At 46.0% G+C, this 23,790-nt stretch overlaps 1 protein-coding gene across 1 annotated transcript; it reads left to right on the top strand.

Moving 5' to 3' along the window:
* The first annotated feature begins 21,563 nt into the window (after nucleotides 1-21,563).
* Nucleotides 21,564-23,525, top strand: LOC142045990 (uncharacterized). Its single transcript, XM_075061252.1, has 2 exons — nucleotides 21,564-22,095; nucleotides 22,746-23,525. Exons 1-2 carry the CDS (start codon nucleotides 21,579-21,581, stop codon nucleotides 23,261-23,263), a joined length of 1,035 nt encoding a protein of 344 aa, XP_074917353.1. The 5' UTR covers nucleotides 21,564-21,578; the 3' UTR covers nucleotides 23,264-23,525.
* The last annotated feature ends 265 nt before the right edge of the window (nucleotides 23,526-23,790 follow it).

Here is a 23,790-nt window from a genome sequence, read left to right as displayed (position 1 = left end):
AACTCAGCAAGGCAGGAGTGGAGGGGCTCCTCTTTCGGCAGCAGGGTTGTTTTGAGTGGTATCCCAGCTCATCGAGTGACAGTCTCGAGGGAAGTCTCTGTGACCGAATCCATCACAACTGTAAATGGCCTCCAGGAAGTGTCCCACAATGCCCATCCTGACCACTCTGGTCAGCAGTTCGAACTCCACTGCCCTGCACCCCAGTACACTCCCCCTTTAAAAGCCCAGGAATTTTTGAAATTCCACTTTCTGTTTGCTCGGTGTGGACAACTCACATCGCATCTTCCCAGCTGACCATGGCGGCTCCACATAGCAAACACTGTCCCGCTTGGAGCATACCAGAGTTGTTGGATCTGCTGGCACAGTGGGGAGAAGAGTCTGGGCAGTCCCAGCTCCACTCCAACTGTAGGAACTTCGATACCTATGGTCAGATTTCTCATAGTTTGTTGGTTAAGGGCTATGAATGGAACAGGCAGCTGTGCCGTGCAAAGATAAAGCTGAGGCAGGTGTACCAAAAGGGAGGCAAACCATGGCTCTGATGCTGCACTGAAGACCTGCTGCTTCTATAAGGACCTGGACGTCATCCTTGGCAGCAACCCTACCTCCACCACCAAGAGCCCCATGGATACTTTGGCGGGGCTGGACCTAGCCTCAAGGACAAAATCGTGGACAAGGAGGTTGAGTTGGAGGACAACGTGGAGCACACAGCAGGGTCATCCAGTGGCAGAGCACGTCAGGAACTCTTCTCCTCTCCGGAGGGTCTAGCCAGTCCCAGTAGTCCTTCTCCGATGCTCATGATGCAGGAGAGAAGAGCACTGGTAAGTGATCTTTTTGAGTTGATGCTGCTCAGTTATATGAGGTACAGCTGTCCCTTTGCTCTGTATATTCTAGCAGTGAGTAAAGGGATAGAAATATACAATACTAGCTGTGTTTAAGTGTGTTCCAAATTCCCCTGGGAAGCTTAGCAGTGTGGTGAAACAGCATGTTAATGCACACCAAGATTTCAGGGAAATCCTCCAGAGAGATCTCTAGGAAACTTTCCTGGAGGTACTTGCCAATCCTCTACTGAGGGATCCTTGGAAGAGCTGTTTTGTTTCTTCTCCCATTGTAGGAAACTTTCCCATGCCATTTGGCAATCACTTGTGCAGAAACCAAAGCGGCACATAGACAAGCAGCATAAGGCCAGGTCTGAAGCCGCATGCGTGCTGTAGATGCACCCTTGCATCCTGGCTTACCCTCATTAGTGAGATACCAGCTTCAATGAACTCCCCTTTGGAAAATGATGGCATAATTTATAATATTGTCCCTAGTTGCTTGCACCAATCCCTTTTAAAAAAAATCTAGACTCTTTGCCCCATCTTAAATGCCCAGCCCCCACCTGGGTCAAACTCACCATGTTTAGAGTGGTCACCGATATGTGTTTGCGCCAAGGGACAGTGAGAAAGTGGTTGCTATGTGAAAAGAGGTACATTTTACTGTAAGATTCAATGCGGTGTGTGAATTAACAATCATGCTTCTGTATATTGTTTCTTGTGTTTCTGCTGATGTGGCAGTCTGGCATTGGCGGAGTGCCTCTGCCAGATAAGGAAGTGACCAAAGTGTAATGAGGAGGTCATCTTCCGAGAGGTGCTGCAATTCTCAGAGGCTAAAAAAAGAAAACACAGGGAGTGGAGAGATACCTTGAAGGAAAAATTTAAAATAGAAAGGCAGGGACAGAAAGGTAAACGAGCACTGCACTATAAAGGCCCAGGAGCAGATGATTAAAGTGATGGAGGAGCAAACAAAGACACTGAAGTCCCTAATCACGTTCCGGGCAGAAACACATGCGTTCTTGCCCTCATCCTCACCCCCACCCCACTCCCTGCAGCTAATACAGAACTGCTTTCCATGCCCTCCCCAAACTCCTCCTACACATTCCCTGCAACTTCCCAGAACCATCTCAGTGCCCCGTTCACTCCACCCCTTCAGACAGCTTTCAAAATGATAGCTGGGCTTAAACACAGCTATGAGAGCCTACACTGCCCTGCACTCTTATCTCCCTTCCCACCAAGCCTTCTGTGTGTGTTGTTAACTGGTATTTAATAAAAACAAACGCTCTGAAAGATAACCAAACTTCATTTGTCTCCAACACATAGCTGTTGCTGCTGGTTGTAATACATAGTGGCAGTCTGGTCATTTGCTGATTACAAATCCTGGTCAGGTATCATCACAATTTTCATGCAAGGTGGCAAGTTAACAAAGCATGGCAGAGTGCTGTATAGAAAGACACATATTACTGGTGCTCATTATCAAAATGTTGCCTCAAAGCCTCCCTGATTTGAATAGCCCGCCATTGTGCCCCTCTAATAACCCTGGTATCTGCCTGTTCAAAATCAATCGCCAGGCTGCACTCCACCCCAGGAGAAACTTTTCATCCTGAGCCTGACAAATATTGTGGAGTGGACACCAGGCTGCAATGACCACAGGAATATTTCCCTCATTTAGGTCTAACCTGCCATAAAGGCATCACCAGCACACTTTTAATCTGCCAAAGTCAAATTCCACGGTCATTCTGCACCTGCTAAGCCTGCTGTTGAAGCAGCTCCTTGCTGCTGTGTAAGGCGTCATGAGCCATGGGAGTAAGGGGTACACTGGGTCTCCCAGGATCACTCTGAGCATTTCAGCATCCCCCACTGGAGTTTTCTGGTCTGGTAAGAAAGTCTCTGCTTGCAGCTGTTTGTATAGGACAGTTTTCCTGAAGATGCATGCATCATCCACTTTCCTGGACCACCCCGGATTGATGTCAGTGAAACGTCCATGGTGATCCACAAGCGCCTGCATAACATAGAGAAGTACCCCTTTCTACTGATGTACTCCATTGCCAGATGGTCTCGGGCCAACATTGGAATATGCGTGCCATCTATTGACCTGCAGTTAAGGAATCCCATTGCCACAAAGCCATCCACTATTAAACACACAATGCCAAGAGTCACAGTCTTTCATAGCAGGATGTGATTAATGGCCTTGCACATTTGCATTAACGCAGCCTGAACAATTGACATCTTGACTCCAAACTGATTCGTGACGAACCAGTAGCAGTCTGGAGTCACCAGTTTCCACACAGCAATCGCCACACTCTTCTCCACTGAGAAGGCTGCTCTCATTTTGGTGTCCTGGTGCCACAGTCCTGAGGCAAGTTCTGCACACAATTTCCGCATCCAAAAGTTCTGCAGCCACTGCTCATCATCCCAGACCGGCATAATGATCAGGGCCGGTGCAACCACTAGGTAAACTAGGACGCTGCCTAGGGCACCTAGTGGTTGAGGGTGCCTAAAAGCCCACTCAGGCGAGGAGGTGGAGTGGAGGTGAGCTGGGGCAGGGGTGGGTGCAGGGAGGGCTGCCTGCAGGAAGGGGGGGGCACACAGGGGAACCACTCCCTGCCCCAGATCACCTCCACTCTGTCTCCTCCACTCAGCATACAGCACCCGCTCTAATTCTCCTCCAATCAGCACTACAAGCCTGGGAGGGAAGGAGAATCAGAGCGGCGCCGGCATGCTCAGCGGAGAAGGCGGAGCGGAGGTGAGATGGGGCGGGCTCCCCTGGTAGGGTTAGCTTCCGTGAGGGGGGCTCCCTGGGCGGAGTTAGCTGCAGGGGGGATAGCTGCTGCGGGGGGGGTGCTGGGTTAGCTGCCACAGTGGGGGCTCCTCTGGTGGGAGAGGCGGATGAGCATGGTTAGCTGCCACGGGAGGGGGGGTGGCGGGGGGGGAAGGGGGTGGCGCAAGGTGGAACTGTTGCCTAGGGCATGAAACTTCCTTGCATGGGCCCTGATAATGATGCAATCCCACCACTCAGTGCTTGTTTCCAAAACCCTAAAGTGGCAGTCCATCATGTGCAGCTGCTCCCTGAGTGCCAAAAGTAATCTGGTGTTGTTTCTTTTCACCACACACCACAGGTCAGGCAACTCTGATTCCTCTTGAGATTGGGAGCTTATGATATACTGCATGACCATCAGTGACATGTTCATAACAGTGACCACAACAGTAAACAGCAGTCTATTCAGACAGAGATGGCAAGCGCACAGTAAACACAGGCGTTGAAAAATGCCGCAAAACATAGTTGGAAGCCCATGGAATGCTGGGATGGAAAGAACTGCATCATGGGACATTAAGCCTGCACCTATGATGTGCTGCAATCCATTCTGCCTTGCCACAACACCTAGCTGCAGAAGGCGGCGAGCAACACAGTGGGATAACTACCCACAGTGCACTGCTCTCACTGTCGATGCTAGAGCACCAAGTGTGGACGTGCTCTGCCTACAGAAGGAGCATAGGATGAACATGCACAAGCGATGTAATTATACTGGTTTTTGATTGTCAGCTTAATTTATGTCGACAAAACTCTGTAATGTAAACAAGTCCAAGGCCTCTGCATTCATTGTGAAGGCACAGAACTGTTCCATATGAAATTCACTTTCTGTTTTAAGCCTGATTTCAGTACACACACTGCTTTCTCAAAACAAATCCTTGCCACTTGAGGACCCCCCCACCCCCAAGCCTTGGAGAAGGGAGCATACTAGGATTGGGGCTGGGGACAGGAAGGTATGTTGGGGTGGGGCTATAGCATGCAACACTGTGGAAATTCTGAGCAGTGCTGCAACCAATAGACTAGCCTGGAAAGACTGCCCCAACTTAAACAGGCCCCGCACGCCTCTCTGAATCACAGCTGAGGTTGTTCCGACCCAGGATCAAGAGAACACAAAAGTGACTTAAAGCTACCTTAGCACTCACTCTTACTCCTTCCCTGGGCTGTGAATTCTATGCTCTGTCTCTAGGAGGCACAACACAGAATCTCACCTTTGTCATAGGTGACGATGCAAGAGCTAGAAAGATCCAGCTTTATTTTGAGCCCTGTCTACACTGTACATTTTAACCAGCTGGTAACATAGGTGGCTCTAACTGTGTTTTGTGCCTACACATAATATGGTAAATGTGCAATTAATAAATGTGGCAGTTATCCTGCAGCTACTCTTGCTAGTAGCCTAAGCTGGCACATGGTTGTCTTCCTATAACCAGGGTGCAATGCTGTTATACTGTAGTACACTTGCAGTGCATCATGTCCGTGAATGGCTTGGTGTAACCGGGCGGCCTCACCCCCTAGGCGAGTCCTGCTGGTCACTTCGGGAATTAGATCAAATTCCAGCTTGGAGCGCCCTCTGCAAGCCAGTAATCCACCTGTCCCAGCTGGCCCCCATGTCCCTCCCTGGACCCAGTGCCCTTTTACATAGGATGCTGCCCCCTGGCAATGACCCCTTGTTCTCAGGGTCTCCCCTCCCTAGGGAACCCCCACCCTCTATTCCCACCTTGCCTCAGTGTATGGCTCCTGCCAATCATTGTCTAGCCCCACACCCTGGGGCAGACTGCAGTATCAGCCAACTCATCACTGACAAGGAGGGTTTGGACCTGCTGCCTTGGTCTACCCCTGGGCTGCACCTTGCAACCCCCAGTACTAGCTCCCTGCAGCCAGGCCCTTCTCCCTCTACAGGCAGAGAGAGACTGTTTGTGATCCTGGCTTCTCTGCCTTATATAAGGGCCTGTTGCTCAGTTTGGGGCATGGCCCCAGCTGCCGCCACTTCCCCCAATCAGCCCAGCCTAAAAGGCTACTTTCTCCAGCCCCAGCCCTTATCCAGGGCTATTTTAACCCTTTCAGGGCCAGAGCAGTAGTCCACCCTGCTACACACCTCCCCCCTCAAAACCCCCACCCTGGGGAATCAAGGGGCCTTCTGGCCTGTGCGACCCGGAGGTTTCCCACCAGCCGCGCCTGCTTCTCCTCACTGTCCCTCAGTTTGGAGGCCAGGGCTTCCTTCTCTTGGCGGGCTTTTTGGAGCCCTGCCTGTGCCGCCTGCCAGGCCTGCTCCACAGCCTCTAGCCGTGCCCACAGGTCCTGGTCCCCCAGGCAGTTTTCCTGATCCTTTACACGCAGGGTCTGGGTTCCCACCGTCACCTTTTCCACCCCCACCTGGGTCCCAGCCTCCTGCTGGGCCCAGTCCCTTTGGGTCTCCTTATCAATGACCTCCCTGGCGATGGTCTGGGTCCCACCCTCTCGCAGGGTCCCCACCATCCCAGTTGCAGTCTTCACCACCTTCCCTGGGTGGCCCACTGCCCGGTCAGCCACCCCCTTCGCTGTCTCTGGCTGTGTTGCCCTCCCCACTAGGGGGCAATCTTTCCTCAGATGGCCCAGCTCCCAGCAATGCCAACAGGCTCCCTGCCTCCATGTTGCCCAGGCCTCCTGCTTCTTCCCATTGTCCCTCCCTGGGCCAACCCTTCCTGGATTGTCCTGGGTCATGTTCCTTCGGGCCAGGCAGTCCCGCCAAAGATGGCCCCACCTTCCACAGGCCCAACAAGCCCGCCGCCACCAGGGTTCCCTTTCCCAGCGCACCGTCCAAGGGACTGGGTGCTATCCCAATCCGGGGTGAGGCACCTTGCCCCTAGCCCCATAGGGACAGTCCCGTTTTATGTGCCCGCTCCTGGCACAAACATAACAAGTCCTTAGTTCTGCTCCAGGCCTCCTGGCCCTAGGGCTGGGCTCCTCCCTTGGCCATTCCTCCTGAACACATGCCGCAGGAGCTTCTGCAAGGCCTGCTGTTCCTCCACCAGCTGGGCCATCTGTCCTTGGAGGGCCCATTGCACCTCCTCCAGTCCCGGTGGGTCCTCAGTCCCCTTCCGCTGGGGTGCTGACTCCAAACCCCACCCATGGACTACACCTGGAGTCTCAGCAAACAAGAACCCAGTGTAACAGGGATCCATCACCCCTTGCCTCAGTTTCTCCACCTTCCCAATATTCAGGCCTTAGTTCCACTGTCCTTTTTCTAGCCTCTTGTATCAGGGGCGGACCACTGATGCCCGCATTCTCCACCACATGTAACCGGGCAGCCTCTCCCCCGCGGCGCATCCTGCTGGTCACTTCGGGAATTAGATCAAATTCCAGCTTGGAGCGCCCTCTGCAGGCCAGTAATCCACCTGTCCTTGCAGGCCCCCGTCTCCCTCCTGGGACCCACTGCCCTTTTACATAGGGTGCTGCCCTCTGGCAGTGGCCCCTTGTTCTCAGGGTCTCCCCTGCCTAGGGAACCCTCACCCTCTATTCCCACCTTGCCTCAGTGTATGGCTACTGCCAGTCGTTATCTAGCCCCACGCCCTAGGGCAGACTGCTGTATCAGCCAACTCATAACTGACAAGGAGGGTTTGGACCTGCTGCCTTGGTCTACCCCTGGGCTGCACCTTGCAACCCCCAGTACTAGCTCCCTGCAGCCAGGCCCTTCTCCCTCTACAGGCAGAGAGAGACTGTTTGTGCTCCTGGCTTCTCTGCCTTATATAAGGGCCTGTTGCTTAGTTTGGGGCATGGCCCCAGCTGCCGCCACTTCCCCCAATCAGCCCAGCCTAAAAGGCTGCTTTCTCCAGCCCCAGCCCTTATCCAGGGCTATTTTAACCCTTTCAGGGCTGGAGCAGTAGTCCACCCTGCTACTCTTGGCCAGTCTTTGTTCTTGCCAGACTCCCCAGAGTGTGCTGTCCACATGCTGCTGGTCTCCTGCTGCATGCACATCCTCTGTCTCATGCAAAGGCACTATGGAATACCCACCCAGAGTGTCCCAGATCATGTTTAGGCACTATGGTAGATATAGAGACACAGACTGGCTGGGACAGTTGTATCACTGAAAAAGGCTGCTCCAGACACATAACTCAACCATGGTTGTTGTCATTGGTTCACATATGGATTGTGAACTGGTTACAAGAATACAATTGTAAATACAGTACAACCAGAGGGTCAAAGGGCAGATCGTAGAGCCCAAGTTGAGTTTGCAAGCCTAGCAGTTTAAAAAATTACAGCTCAGTTAAGTTTATTTGGTATACAAGTCATTGAGAGACAATAAGGACCCAATGCAATTCCAAACAACACCAATGGTATTGTTTCCATTGACTTCAATACGAGTGATACAATGAGCTAAACATGCAACTCCACAATGTCATTTTTACAGTCACAGGTCAGAGTAGAGTTGCACTTTAAATCCTCAGTTCTACAAAGATTTATGCACGTGCTTAACTTTATGCACTGTCAGTAGTCTTAGTGAATTCAGAAGTCTTTTCAGGGCTGGGACCTAAGTGAGATAAATTATAAAGAGTGAAATTAAAACTACAGTAAATGTTAGAGACAATTTAATGCTAGTGCATTGAGCTAAAAGAAATGTAAACAGTTCAGAGCGAGCTTTAATTTTTAGAACGCTTCCATGATACTGTTTCCATCCTTAGGTTTCAAGTAACATTTGTTTATTTCAGGGGAAGCTGAGGGAGAGGGTTGTTTCTGGAGCATGGTACTGTATTTTGGAAGTAACTGTAAAAATGAGGAGGTAGTTATCACTACAATCCATTTTTAAAAAAGAAAAAAGCTGTAATTAACAGTCCTTTTAAACAAAAAAGCTATTGCTGCTGTAGGAAACTAAGAGTGAAAGAAATGCCAGGTAAGGATTTTAAAAATTAATACTCAGCCTTACTGTTTTAAATTCTCTTTAAATTTGTATAGTCTTTGGGTTCACTAAGTGTCAGCATGAATGTCTGCAGCCATCAGTGTACAATGTATAATGTAACAGCAATACACCTGGCAATAGTAATATATCCTTAAATGAAACAGCATCAATCACCCTTGGACAGATGTTTGACACAATGTAATGCCCCAGATATTCAGGTTTTGTTGGGGATTTTTATCATCAAAATACCACAGAAGAGTCCAGGAAATTTTTATTTTGTGATGCAAGGCAGGGTATTTTAGCTGTAACTGAGCTGGGAGGGACTGACATTTGCCCTTCCTTCTCCTTTTTTTTTATGGGCCTTGTTATTACTTACCAAATGGTCCTTTGGTATGTTTTACCTATAATCTGCAATTTGCTTTGTCAAAGCCAAATATTAGGGACAGTTTGCCATTCCAGTTTAGTAAGATTTTTCAGTATAACCTTCAGTAATTGACTTTGGAACCAATGCATTATTTTACTTTCTAAAACATGGGGATATCCTGCTCATAGTTTAAACATTTGAACAAAGAAATTGGATCTACAGACAATCACTGCTGGTACAAGACACAGATAGTCGAATTTCAAGAGCTGATTTTTATCTTTTTGGTATTGTTAGTTGCTTGACTCTTAAATAGCGATATAGGGTTCACTGTACAATCCTTATTCCTCTTAGGGAGTATTTCTGCCCATGGATAGTCTGACTGAAGTTAATGGGGCACATGCTCATTTGGTATAAACTGGCATAGCTCCTTTTACTTCAGCTGAGAATTTGGATCAATGGATTTGCTCGACAAGTAAGTGCTCACACCAAGAGTAAGGATTGCACATCAGGCCTGTAATAATTATTAATATTCCTGTAACACGAATATGTGGCTTACTCTGCACTGAGTTTGATTAATCTGAAGATTAAACAAACAGAAAAATGCCAATGGGACAGAAGTGTAGAAGACAGTGCAGATGACTTTCAAACTGCATTTGAAAAAATTCCCACAAATTGGATCCACCACTATGATGTTTCTCCTCTCCTGAGCCCTAACAGGCATGTTTGTTTGGACTATGTGAAAAAAAAATAGATAAGATTGATACAATGCAGCAGCATACATGAGGGAGAAAGCTCAATACTAATTAAGGCCCATTCAGAAAAGTACTGAAGTTAATGGGGCTTAAACATTTGCTTACAAGCTTTTCTGAGTAGGAATGCTTTCCTGAATCAGGTCCTAAATTTGTAGCTAGGGTGCTAAGCAGTTTTTTCCACAAAACTCTGCCAAATGCACTGAAATCCTGTCCTTCAACCAACCTGTTATTCTAGTCCTTGTTTTCTCCAGAAAAACAACTTTGATTTGTGGTAAAGTATGGTTTGCAATATCAATATATATCCACTAAGGATTAAGGTGATGCCACCAACCTGATTTTCCCTTGTGACCAGGGGCGGCTCTATGTTTTTTCCCACCCCAAGCATGGCAGGCAGGCGGCTTTTGGCAGTGCACCTGCAGGCGGTCCACTGGTCACACGGATTCAGGAGCGTGCCTGCAGGAGGTCCGCCAGTGCCTCTCCTCCATTGGCGTCCCCGCCGCTGAATTGCCGTCGAAGCTGTGGGACCGGTGGACCTCCTGCAGGCACGCCGCTGAAAGCCACCTGCCAGCTGCCCTCACAGTGACCGTCAGGCTGCCCCCCGTGGCTTGCCACCCCAGGCACGAGCTTGCTGCGCTGGTGCATGGAGCCACTCCTGCTTGTGACTTGAACCAAGATTTGTGGCCAGACTCTCTGCTGGCATGATACCACTGAAGTCAATAAACTTTGCCTTTAATTGGACCTAAATCTGCTGAGGTGAAAAACTTGTGAAAAAGTAAAATGAAATAAAATAAGTGCTGCTTTGATTTTCTTCCATCTCTCTTAAAAAGTAGCATGAAAACATGTTTTTATTTTATTACTAATTTAATGGAGGCCTGGCTAGCAGAAATCATGGCCCCTTTAATAAAGACCATTTACCTTTTAGACAAGAGTTCCAACACTTTGTAACAGTTAGTTGCTTTCTGTTTTCTCACCGCCAATATAACCTAGGAAGGAAATGCCCTTTCCCAGGGTCGTCTCCAGGCACCAGCTAAGGAAACAGGTGCTTGGGGTGGCCAATACAAAGAAGCGGCATTCCATCCGCTATTGGGGCGGCCCATCTGGGTCTTCGGCAGTAATTCGCAGTCCCTCTCTTCCTCTTTGAGCTGCCGCTGAAGTGCCGCCGAAGAGGAAGAGAGGGAGTGAAGGACCTGACGCCGAACTGCTGCCAAAGAATGGAGTGGCGCGATTGAGCTGCCACCCAAATGCCACCAATTGGTTTTATCTTTTTTTTTTTTTTCCTGCTTCACCGCTTGGGGCAGCAAAAAAGCTGGAGCCGGCCCTGCCAATAGTATCTCACTTTGAACACCCAAAACCAGTGGCTACCATTGAAAATTTGGGGTTAAGTGATTCTGTGGCAGCGGCAGGAATAGCACCCCAGTCTTCTGAAACCCACTCTAGTGCCCTACCAAATGGATCACCTGCTGTGTTTTACCTAAAGCACAGAATTATCTAGGCAAAGATAAAGTAAAAATGATCTTTTGATACTTTTATGAAAAGTGTCAAGTATTCCCATGCGCATGGTGATGTTTATGGTCCAAGGAGAGAAGACAGTGTGGTGGCCAGAGCAGGAAGCTTTTGTTCCCAGCTCCACCATTGATTTGCTGTGTGACGTTGGGCAAATCACTTAACTTTGCCCCACTTCATTGAACACATTAGTTCTCACCTGCTTCAGAGGGGTGTTGCGGTAATGAATGAATGCTTAGAGAGTGCACTGAGTTATTTGGGAGAAAGGTGCTATGACAGTTATAATATTAATTTTTAGACACAAGGTTAAAAAGACAAAGGTGTGAAACTGATGAAAGGAAAAAGATGATATGTAGGGACAGAGGTTTGATCCTGCTGCACACGACTTATTTGCAAATGTTATTTAAGTGACCCTGGGTCATTCACAATCAATTTGAAATGAGCCAAAGATGAATGTTGGGTTTTTTTCTGATTTGCCCAATTTGTTGAGGTGAGTCAGCCACTAATGGACATAAGAAAAAGTGTCCGTTAAAAAAATACCAACATTCAGTAGAACAGCAACTCCATTGATAAGCTTACTTGTTGTCATGGAATATGATAAGGTAGGCCTGTTGTCTCGCTCATGTTGTTCTTGTTTGGAATCCTGCAAAAAGCTGTATCCAGCTGGGGTTCAGCAGAGCCATAGATAAAGGCTCTGAAGCCTTCTACCTGTGGGAGGGAAGGGGAAGAAAACACTTTATATGTAATAAAGAACATGGATGAAAAAGGCTTAGTGAACAAAGCAGCACTACCCTGTCACATCTGGGAACCCTGGTTAAAAAAATCCAATTAGTTCTAACTGTAGTTACTACAGTGGTCCTAAATCAGCCCCAAGAGGACAATTGCATCAGATAAGCACATCAAGGAATTACTCCAAACATTCTCTCTGAGGTTTGCCACAGATGGCAGTCTCCTTCCAAGAGAGATAGGTGCCCATTAGCAGAGAGTCAGAACTCAGCTAAGTACCTCTCTCACTCCCAGAGAAGGGGTGCTGGCAAGAAATGGAGTCACATGCTAATGGTGATGTACTGAACTTTCCCTTCTGTGCAAAAGAGACCACTGTTCTACAATCTAATGTCTAAAAACTCCTGGCAGATATTCTTTCACTGTAAAGATACTTGGGTAGGGCCCTCAGCATTAAACCCTATTTATTCAAGTGCTGTAGTTCACGAAGTACAAACCACACTATATCAGGCTAGCAGGATTCTCCTGCTGCTTCACCTTGTGAGATGTTGGAACCCAGTAGGGATCTGCAGGTTAATTAAGACCAACTTACTAGGGCTGGAGTAGTTCATTAGACTCCATCCTGGAATTAAGGAAGGCAGAAGTAGCCCTCTGGGGAGAGGAAGGCAGTGTCTGTGGAAAAGGAATCTTAGGTACCGTGAAATCTAGGGAGTAGGCTGAGGGTATATGCAACTTGGTTGAACTATGCCGTTCATTAACAAAACCAAACCTCAGAAGGGGGGTTCTTTTTGACTCTGTAAAACAAGAGTGTGATTTGATGAAGGTCAGTGGTGACTCTGGTAGATGACATACAAAACCAATTTAAAAAGCCCTACACCATCCTGCTGGACATCTCTGAAAGTGACTGCATGGTGCATTTAGGACTTGATCCACAAATGGGACTTAGACTCAGTGTTGCAACACTTAATATTGAGGCACTCTGCTACCTGGTGAAACTCACAGCTCTGAGTTAGGCACACAGGATCCCTACAGGATGCACAGGGAGAGTTAGGCACCTAAGAATGAGATCCACAGAAGCCAATAGAAACAACCCAGGTGAGGCATGTCGCCTAAGCTCCACGACTCTCCTGGAGTTCGGTGCTTAAGCCAGGTCAGCCCTTTCTCATACAATATAGCAGTGGGGGTACCCTCCCTTCTACTGTACAGCCTGGTGGTGAAAGTACTCACCACCGAGGAGATGGCAGACCTGGGTTCAACACCTCACTATACCTGATTCAGAGCTGGGAATTGAACACTAGTCTCCACTCCTAGTTCCTAAGAGAGTGCCCTAACCACTCCTCAGGGGGAGCACTAGCCACACTCCTTCCTCTTTCTCCATTTTGTACAGAGCCTGATCTGGCTGGCAGTCTCTGAGCATACCTACAAGACAGGCCCTGCAGGTCAGATAGGTGATGAAATCTCAGTCTGAGGATCCCCTGGGGCTTAGGTGTGAGTTAGGTGCTGAGCTTCTTGGTAGTGCCAGGACTTAGGTGTCTGTGTGCACGCCAACTGGCAGAAAAGAGGCCTAGAGAGCTTTGCCCAAAACTTAGATGCCTTGGGAATGTAGGCACCTACAGGGTTAGGCAGTGGTTTTAAGGATCTGAATTTTGGATTTAGGCATCTAAAGTGGCAGATAGGCACCTAAATTCCTTTGTGGACCTAGCCTTCGGTTGTTGTCTAGGTTTGTCATTTTAGGTCCTGAATGGGATTGGACAAGTCACAATATTTTTAGAAAAATATGCTATTAGTTGTTGAAGTTTGATTTATACCTGCCATCCTTTATGAAATCTCAAGTCACACACAAATCAGAATTGCTTGTAAGCTCCTGTAACAATGAAAACCTCAGCACTGTTGCCCTTGCTAGAATTAAAAACCACTTGTTTTTTTTCTTTTAGCATTCCTGATAAAAGTGATGGGCAGCAAAAGGAGTGTGGTCCAGTTTCTCAAGAGACAACATATAGGTACTTACAATATTTCATGTCAAATGCACAATAACAGCAAGCTGATTACCATTTTAGATTATTTCCTGGGGATGCACAGAGCTCTCATCTCAGTTTGCTGTCTGTAGTGGATTCAGTACAGTCAACTACTGAGCATTTGGTATAGTCGTAAAACAAGGTTAAGAAAATCACAATGAGGCTAGAGATTGGGTATTTTGAGAAATAATCTCATGGCAACTTCAGAGGTCTGATTATGTGAATCCACCTCCATCCATGATGTTTTATTGTGCTGAAAGCTCCTTTGTTAACTACAAATTAGACCATGTGATTCTTAAAGAATCCTACAGGACAGAGATTATGGGCCAGATGTGGGCATTCAGCTAATAGGATGTGGCATAGGGTCAAGCAAATTTAGCATAATACTCACTGGGCACTATTCCTCTCCTGGAGCCACTGAGCCTAGTCCATGCTAGTTGCTTCTGTGAGCTACAATCAATCATGTAACAGAAATCAGAAATGACTCAGAGGAATAGAAATCCCATATTCTCTATTCATGGAACAAGGTGACAGAACAGTGTACAAGGGTACAAGAAAGTGACATTCTCCAAGTTCAGGTAAACAGGCAGCTCTCTCTGGTACCATTGCCCTCCATGTATTGCTGTAGACAAAAACCCAATGTACAAATCAAGAAAAGCCAGCCACTGATATATTTCCTACAGGGATAAACATCAGAGACTGGAAAATAGTCATCCTATATTAATAGGCTTTTGAGCTATGCACATGAAATGAAATTGGTCAATAAGTTACACCATTAATGCATCCTGGTCATGTCTGGGAATGGTTTCAGCTGGGCTTGGAATCAGCTGTTTTTTTGCTTGCTTTCTCAAAAGAGAATCAGTATTGCCAACCCCAAGTATTTACAAATCACGATACAAGCTCCCCAAAAATCATAAGGTGAAAAATATTGCAGTTCTTATTTTCTTTGGGGTTCTGAGCCTGTGTGGAGTCACGTTATCAAGGTTTTCTGCACCACAACCACAAAGGCTAGAAACTTTTTTATAAAATGATGTGGAGATTCTAACAAAGCCCTAGTTGCTGGAGTCATTGGCTTAGTAAATGTCACCAAATGTCACAAGACAAGTAAAATCATGAGAGTTAGCAACGTTAATACATGTAGCTGTCTTTTGGATTAGTTTCAGCCTTTGGAGGGACATCAGCTCCCTTTCCGTTTCTCTCCAACTCGTAATCAACAAGATCAGAGCTGCAGAATATGAATCTAGTTTGGAGTCTATGAAAATACAAACTAATTGTGAGACGGCTGTACTTGGGCACATCAATCGTTTCTATGGCAACAGACTATGATACAACAATAACGTATAGAATCAAGCAGAAGCTGGATTGTGTGAGAGAACCCATTTATACAGTACAAGTATTTTCATTGGCTGCTTGTGGTAGTAAAAGCAAAAGGAATAAAGACAATTATAGGTAAAAATAAATGGATTTTTGTTTAAATGGTCACAGGTTTTAGTTTTCCCTAGTAGAAAAATCTTTTAATACAATAGTGAACAAACACCTTGCTATATTCTTCTCTGGGAATTTGTAAGTTCTTATTTCTACTACACAAAAGACTGTATATCTATCTATCCATACATACATAATCAAAGTTTATTCCTAGCAGATAGCACAGATGGTAATAAGCACATGAGAGTTCAATATCAGTATCTGTTTCACACTATCACAATCATTCTCTTATTGCCATGATATCAATCATTAATACCAAATTGTGGTAGTAACAGTTTCAAAACTAAATATTATGATGTAATTAATATTATAAGCCTATAACTGGGCCCTTAACAGTTCCAATTCTGTACCCTTTACCCATACAGCAATCCTAATGCCTTCGAAGGCAGGCAAGATCAGGCCCAGAAAGGATTGATTTTCTTTGTATGTGTTGTTTTGGTGTTTTGGAGGGCATGGTGGGGAGAAGGAACTTTTCCAGAAGCAATTTAAAAGTAAAGGATGCTATTGGAAAGGGAAGTCTATGCTACGTTAAATGCTACTTTTCTGTGGTGTTCCAAAGAAATTGAGCTGCCTATACCTACCCTTCTATTAGGAGACGATACTGAAATACTGTTACAAGTATTTTATACATTTAGCCTTTTGTTTGGATTTGTTGTTTGTTTTGTTTTTTCACTTTTAAAGTGAATTTAATGTTGATAAGCAGAGGATGACAGACGTGTAAACTGAAGTCCTCTCTGCACAGAGCAGTGCGGGCAGCGGTAAAGCAAGAAGTGTGGGCAGTGGTAATTGCTCTGTAAAGATTCTGCAAACCTGGCCCAGAGGAAGAATAATTAATTCTTATGCCCATTTAATCTGTCTGTCTACTTAGGTGCCAAATAGTACTGACCATGATTTTTATGATTTGGACACCTAAGAGAAACTGGATGAAACCAACTCACATATCAGAAGTCACCATACAGTTGTCAGATATACACATTTAACTTTTATTGGAAAAAAGTGTACAACTAGCAGTGGCAGCAGGTTCGTATAATTTTTGATGGTGCCCAGAATGGGTCCAAGTCCCCCCTCTTCCCCAACTGCCTTGTAAGCTGATATATATTTTTTTTAAATAATGTAAAAATGGACTGGAAACAGCATCCAGCAGTTTCCCTGTCAATATCACTATCGTAAGAAAAATTTGTTTAATTAAGAATATCAACTTTATTGATACTCTTTTGAATATGGAAACAATCAAGCACTCTTGGATCAATAACCCTCAAAAGCAAATACTTTCTAAAATTAAAATAAAATTTTGTTTTTTGTGATATTCTTCAGGAGGCAGCAAACAGTATTTTCAATGGAATTTAAAAGAATAACAGGGGGAACATTTTTCTGTTGTGCCTTAAGGGTTTGTTTTTAGAAAACTAATTTTTAGATAAAGTGAAGTTGTCAGCTTACTAAGGGCTTGTCCACACTGGGGTTTCACACTGAATTAAACTGTGTCAGCACAAGCATGGTTAACTGGGCATGGATTGTCTACGCTAGGGGCTTGCACAAATGAAGCTATGTTGGTGTAAAATAACCCAGTGCAGACAAGGCCTACAAGTCAGACAGTCTTGCACCCACAAACATAGGCGCCAACATCTCCTGGTGCCGGTGGGTGCTCAACTCTCCCAGCCCGCCCCGACTGCACCCCTACCCCACCCCCATTCCAACCCTTCCACAAAGTCCCCACTCCAAACTCCGCCCCTGCCTGCCCCTATTGGACTCCTTCCCCAAATCTCCACCCCGGCCCCGCCTCTTTCCCTGAGTATGCTGCGTTCCTGCTCCTCCCCCCTCCCTCCCACAGCTTGTTACACCATGAAACAACTATTTTGTGGCAGCAAGCACTGGGAGGAGAAGCGGGGACTGGGCGCTCACAGGAAAAGAGGCGGAGGTGAGGTGAGCTGAGGGCACAGGGCAGGGAGCTTGGCTGCCGGTGGGTGCAGAGCACCCACCAATTTTTTCCTGTGGGTGCTCCAGTCCCGGAGCACCCACGGAGTTGGTGCCTATGCCCACAGCAATGTACCCCTAAGAACCACTTATAAAGAACAAAGGAAAGAAATGCCAACTCCAAAGCAAAGAATGGGGCCAGGGATGAGGGGTTCACGCTGCAGGAGGGGGCTCAAGGCTGGGACAGAGGGTTGGGATGCAGGGAGGTGAGGGCTCTGGGTGGGGGTGTGGATAAGGGGTTTGGGGTGTGGGACGGGCTCAGAACTAGGGCAGAAGATTGGGGTGTGGGGTGAGAGAGGTGAGGTAGGGGTGAGGGCAGCGGGGTGGGGCCAGGAATTAGGGGCTCACAGTGCAGGAGGGAGCTCATGGCTGCGGAAGAGGTTTGGGGTCAGGAGGGTGAGGCCTCTGGCTGGGGGTGCAGGCTCTGGCACGGGGCTGGGACGGGGATGAGGAGTTCAAACTTTGGGTTGCAGCAGGCAGGCTGACCCAGGGCCCATACAACTCACCGTCCCTGACAGCTAGATACAAATATTTTTAATCTTGATACAAAATGATCTACTGCAAGAGGACCTACGTAGTCACACACTGAAATATGAAGTTCTGCTTTACATTTATATACACAAATACTATTAGACTAGATCTTCAGGGCTGGTATTATGTCATGTACATTTCTACCACTGTAAAGCACTATGTACATTTACAGTGCTATATAATCATCCAGTGCCAGACAATGCAATGTAATAGCTGTATATGTTTTCCAGGAAGTCTCTCTTATTTCAGTTTCCATACTTCTGGCCAGGAGGACTCAGGTAATGAAAATGAACATGCGTCAGTCCGCACTGCTTTGGATTGTTATCGAGCAGAACCTGTCATCAGTATGGACGCATGTCCCCTATATGAATCTTTAGTGCATCTGACACATAAATATCTTGTGACACTGGCTACAACAGTGCCATGAGCACACCTGTTCTCACTTTCAGGTGACATTGTAAACAAGAAGCAGGCAGCATTATCCCCTGTAAATGTAAACAAATTTGTTTGTCTGAGTAATTTGCTGAACAAGAAGTAAGATTGAATGGACTTGTAGGCTCTAAAGTTTTACATTGTTTTATTTTTGAGTGCAGTTTTTTTGTACATAATTCTACACTTGTAAATTCAACTTTCATGATAAAGAGATTGAACTACAGTATTTGTATTAGGTGAATTGAAAAATACAATTTATTTTGTTTTTTTACAGTGTAAATACTTCTAATAAAAATAAATATAAAGTGTGCACTGTGCACTTTGTATTTGTGTTGTAATTGAAATCAATATATTTGAAAATGTAGATAACATCCAAAAATATTTAAGTAAATAGCATTCTATTATTGTTTAACAGTGTGATTAATCATGATTAATTTTTTTAATTGCACGATTAATCACGATTATTTTATTGATCACTTGACAGCCCTATTAGTTACTTACTCAAAGTTATTCATTGCTCCTATCTCTGGCTCCAGTTTAGTTACAAGGTTATATATATATATAAATGAAATAAAACCAGTTCTACTATAATTTTAACAGGCAGGCCCGTAAGTCACATGAGCCTCTTATAATATCTTCCAGTCTCAGCTGGCCCATCCAATTAATGTCCCAGTCCCCAGGAACAAATTGGGAGAATAGATGAATCTTGCAATGTGGCTCTGGTGAATTCAGGAAGGAAGCACATTGTAGAGCTAAGGATCCTCTATGGAGAGCACCTTTCTGCCAGCCCCTTCCATTTATACCAAGGGTTGGCTGAGCTTGAGAGCCTCAGATGATCTCAGCTGTTGCAATAATGCGAAAGGGAGAAAGATGATCTCTCAGATATTGCTAACATGGAAGCTGATATGTAAATATGATAATGTGTTGTTTGTATACTAATAACTATGCTAATTCCCATATTACAAATTTGAGCATGCCCACTGTGAACTAGCTCTTTGCTGCCTTGCACACCTGTACAAAGTGGGGGTAAAACTCATTCACACAAGTGGTAATATTTTACACCTACTTTGTACACATATAAACGACTACACAAGGTGCAAGGCAGGGGAGAGTCAGGTCCCTTGTTCAGAATGGGCATGTTCAGAAGTTCAACACTGGGATTAGTGCAACTACTCCCTTCCAAGCATTACAACATCACTTTTACATAGCTACTCCCATATTGATAACAAGGTCATAGGAAATGCTGAATCATGTTTCCGGGAACCTGAGCAGACTGTCTGAACAAGATGCTTGTGCAATTAATAGAAGTACTGTATCTGCCACTTATTTGGTAAAGAAACTTTTCTACAATCAAAACTAACTTTAACTGGCCCACTCTTGCTTGATACTGGTATTTTCAAGCCAAGCATTATGGTTTTTAATTTTCTAGAAAACTTGTTTTAGATAGAAAGCTAACTTTAGTAGTAGAAACAATGGTGTTTTGTCAATTAAGAAACAAAAAAATTATAACTAATCTATGCCAATCTTTGCAAAGTTTTCCTAACAAAAATATTGTCCATATATGAGATGCTGGGAAAAGGCTGTTGGATAGACAAATTATCCCCAAAAGAATGGGGTTTGATCTGGAAAAGAAGACTAGCAAACTCATAATGTAGCACAATAAAATAAAATTTCTTGAAGATATTGTTTCAATGGTATCTCATACCAGTCAGTTTAAAAAAATAGAGAGATTGAATGGACATAAATGTTGGAGAAATCATGGTGAAAGAGGAGACTTTATGCATAGATAGTGGACATGTCCAGATATGTCTTAGCATGCAATCTGTAACCAAATATCACAAATCATTAGATATTTATCACCAGATGATCCTTTGGGAATCCTCCTGGGCCTTCCTAGTAGAAGTGGTCACACAAAAGGCAATGAAGAATTAATCTCGCTTCTGCTAGGAGCTGCTTGGCTATTGGTAGCCTCTCACTGGAAAAAAGAAAAATAGCCCAACCACAGAGGAATAGTTAAAAAAATATGGGAAGCTGTGGTTATGGAAAAATTACCACATTAATTATATATCCAGAAAAATAGACAGAGAACAGATAAATACTTGGAGCCCTGCAAATCTGCAAATATCCGTTTTATAGCCATGGACCATCTTTGTGGATTGCGGATCAGATGCGAATACAACCGCAGGGTTGAATAGTTGCTTAGATATTTGGTTACCTTTATTCATTAGTCAGACAAAATACATTCATCTGCAAAAAACCCAGTGTACCTGTCAATTTTTTTTTTTAACATTTGCTAGATATGGCTGGTGTTTTAAATATGTGTATATGGATATTTCACTCAATTTAATAACTAGAAATGACAAAGGTGTTGTACTGATGCTCTCTCTGTAATATAACACTCTTAAATATAAAGATCTGATTACTGTAGTCTTCTTTAAACAAAAGCTAATTGTTGTAATGATTGTTTTGTTTCTGATAGTTACATGGCAAGGATTTGTAAACTTATTAAAACTTCCTAAATAAACACATAGAAAAAAAGTATCAGTATGAATCGTTCTGTGCCTTTTCTCCAGCCAAAGTGACTCCAGTATGGTTTGCTGAACATTACAAGTGTCTCTAAAAGTTTCATCACTAGGACTTTCACTATTCCCACTAGTGGCTTGCAGCTGAAAACAGACCCTATTATGTACGCACAATATAACTGAAGATGCTTTGAGACACAGCAAAAACAACTTCGTGATTAATGTGAATGTTGTGTTCCTGGTGAGGAGCTAAGTATTTTCTCCACTCCAAATTAGTTACAGGCCAAATCCTGCCCTCTAGCAAGGCTCCCACTAGAGACAAAGTGCACTTTGGCAGACCAGAAATTGGATAAAGACCGCAGGATGTGGACATATGAAGACTACAGTTTTACTAAGGGCTTGGCTACACTGGAGAGTTGCAGCGCTGGTGGTGGCTTTACAGTGCTGCAACTCACTCACAGTCCCGCTCTTGCAAGGCACATGCAGTGCTGTATCTCCCTGGCTACAGCGCTGCATGTACTCCACCTTGGCCTGGGGAATAATGACTATAGCGCTGCTGATGCAGCACTGCTCCGCCAGTGTGGCCACCAAAAGCACTGTTATTGGCCTCCAGAGGTATTCGGAGGTATCCCAGAATGCCTGTTCAGCCACTCTGCTCATCAGTTCAAACTCTATTGCCCTGGCCTCAGGTGACCTGCCCTTTAAATGCTCCGGGAATTTTAAAAATCCCCTTCCTATTTGCTCAGCCAGGTGTGGAGTGCAATCAGTGAATCTTTCCAGGTGACCATGGCTCCACATGACAAACAAACCCCAGCGTGGAGCAATGGCGAGTTGCTGGACCTCATCAGTGTTTGGGGGGAGGAAGCTGTGCAGTCCCAGCTGCACTCCAGCTGCAGGAATTACAATACCTATGGGCAGATATCAAGGGCCTTCCTGGAAAGGGGCCATGACCAGGACGCGCTGCAGTGCAGGGTTAAAGTGAAGGAGCTGTGGAGTCCTTATTGCAAAGCCCGTGAGGGAAACTGCCGCTCCAGTGCTGCCCCCACGACCTGCCGTTTTTACACAGAGCTGGACACAATACTTGGGGGTGACCCCACCACCACTCCGAGGACCACGATGGACACTTCAGAGCGGGGTGAGGAGGAGGAGAAGGAGGAAAGCAAGAGTGAGGGTACTGGGGTGGGGGGAGACACCCCGGAGTCCCTGGAGGCATGCAGCCAGGAGCTCTTCTCAAGTCAGGAGGAAGGTAGCCAGTTGCAGCAGCCAGTACTTGGTGGAGGACAAACAGAGGAGCGGGTTTCCGGTCAGCGACTTTTATTTTCATGATGGAAATTTTTCGGGAGAGGAGGGAGGGTTAGGGCTGCATGCATGCATGCCTAGATGCGGAATAGCGCATTGACGTGGTCTATCACGTCACGGTAATCAGCCTCGGTAATCTCTTCAAAAGTTTCAGCCAAATCATGGGCAATGCACTTGCGCAAGTTTATTGGGAGAGCCACTGTAGTCCTTGTCCCAGTCAGGCTAACGTGACCACGCCACTGTACCGCAAGGGGTGGGGAGACCATTGCTGCACACAGGCAAGCTGCATAGGGGCCAGGGCGGAATCCACATTGCTGTAGAAGACCCTCCAATGTTTCCCAGGTGACCCACAGCAGTGAGATATCTTCCAGGATCAACTCCTGTGGAAAACGTTGGGATAGCGTTCAGTGTAGGTGCCCCCTGCAGCTGTTTGCTTTCCCCAACGCACAGAAACCCCGAGGACAGTACAGCCCTGAAGCAATCAGTCCCCCTTACTCACCATTTTGGGGCTCCTGTGGGTTATGTGCACTCTCTTTGGGATGGGAAAATTATGCTATTGTGAAGACTGTAAACTCCTTCACTGTGTGGGAATAACTGTCTGAGATATAAACAATGCTGCCTCTGTTAAGTGTGCCTTTTTTGCCTTTCCACAAGCAACCTTGAGTTCTCGCTGCCCGTGTTATCAACAGCTCAAAGACTCCAAAACCTGGAAGAAGCCGCGGAAAAAGCAAAGACGACCTGCTGCAAGCAGTTATGGATCACTCTGCCAGAGAGAATCAAAAAAGTGCAGGACTGGAGGGAAAGGGAAAGCAGGATCCACCAGAGAAATGCAGCAGCCAGGAAGAAAGCACAAAGCAGCTGATAAGCATCCTGGCGCACCAAGCGGACTCTATCCAGGCACTCGTAGCCATGCAGGCAGAGCACTACCGTGCTGCCGCCCCCCGTCCCAAAGCTCTTTCCCTTTTGCCCCAATGTCAGCTCAAAACCCCCTTCCCCAGCATCCAGGTTCTTACCACCACCAGCTGCCTCCAACACCTGTACGTTCACCAACCAGCCCTGAGAACTACGACCCTTACCCTCTGCACTCAACCCCCATCACCATGCAGTATAGGCATCCTGAAGTGCAGCAGTCATTGCACAGCACTCCAGACAGGACATATTCAAACCTGTGACTGTACAGTTCCCCACCACCCCCTGCCTTTTAGGTTCCCAAAATGTTGTGTGTCTGTCAATAAAGTTATTTTCTTTTCAATAAATGAATTCTTGGCTTTGAAAACAGTCTTTATTATTGCAGAAAGTCAAAGATACCTTAGCCCAGGAAAGAAACAGGCACTGCAAATCAGCTTAGGAAAAAACAGATTCCTACTAACATTGTAACCACTGCACTTCACTCCCGTGCAAGGCACCAAACATTACTGTTGGTTTTTCAGCCTCAAATTCCTCCCTCAAGGCATCCCTAATCCTTGAAGCCCCTGTGCTGGGCCTCTCTAGTAGCCCTGCTCTCTGGCTGTGCAAATTCAGCCTCAGGCGTTGAACCTCGAGGTCCATGACTGAATGTTTCACCCTTCCCTTCACAAATATTATGGAGGGTACAGCACGCAGATATAACCACAGGGATGCTGCTTTCCCCCAAGTCTAGCTTCCCATACAGAGATCGCCAGTGCCCCTTTAATGGCCAAAAGCACATTCCACAGTCATT

Source organism: Chelonoidis abingdonii, chromosome 1 (genome assembly GCF_003597395.2).
Source record: "Chelonoidis abingdonii isolate Lonesome George chromosome 1, CheloAbing_2.0, whole genome shotgun sequence".
Lineage (NCBI taxonomy): Eukaryota > Metazoa > Chordata > Testudines > Testudinidae > Chelonoidis > Chelonoidis abingdonii.
Note: the sequence above shows the minus strand (reverse complement) of the source record. Positions and strands in the feature narration are given on the sequence as shown.

Coding starts and splice junctions, on each gene's coding strand:
- LOC142045990 (XM_075061252.1), top strand. CDS start 21,579: ATGGCTCCACATGACAAACAAACCCCAGCGTGGAGCAATGGCGAGTTG. Junction 22,096..22,745: donor AACAGAGGAGCGGGTTTCCG/GTCAGCGACTTT, acceptor CCTTTCCACAAG/CAACCTTGAGTTCTCGCTGC.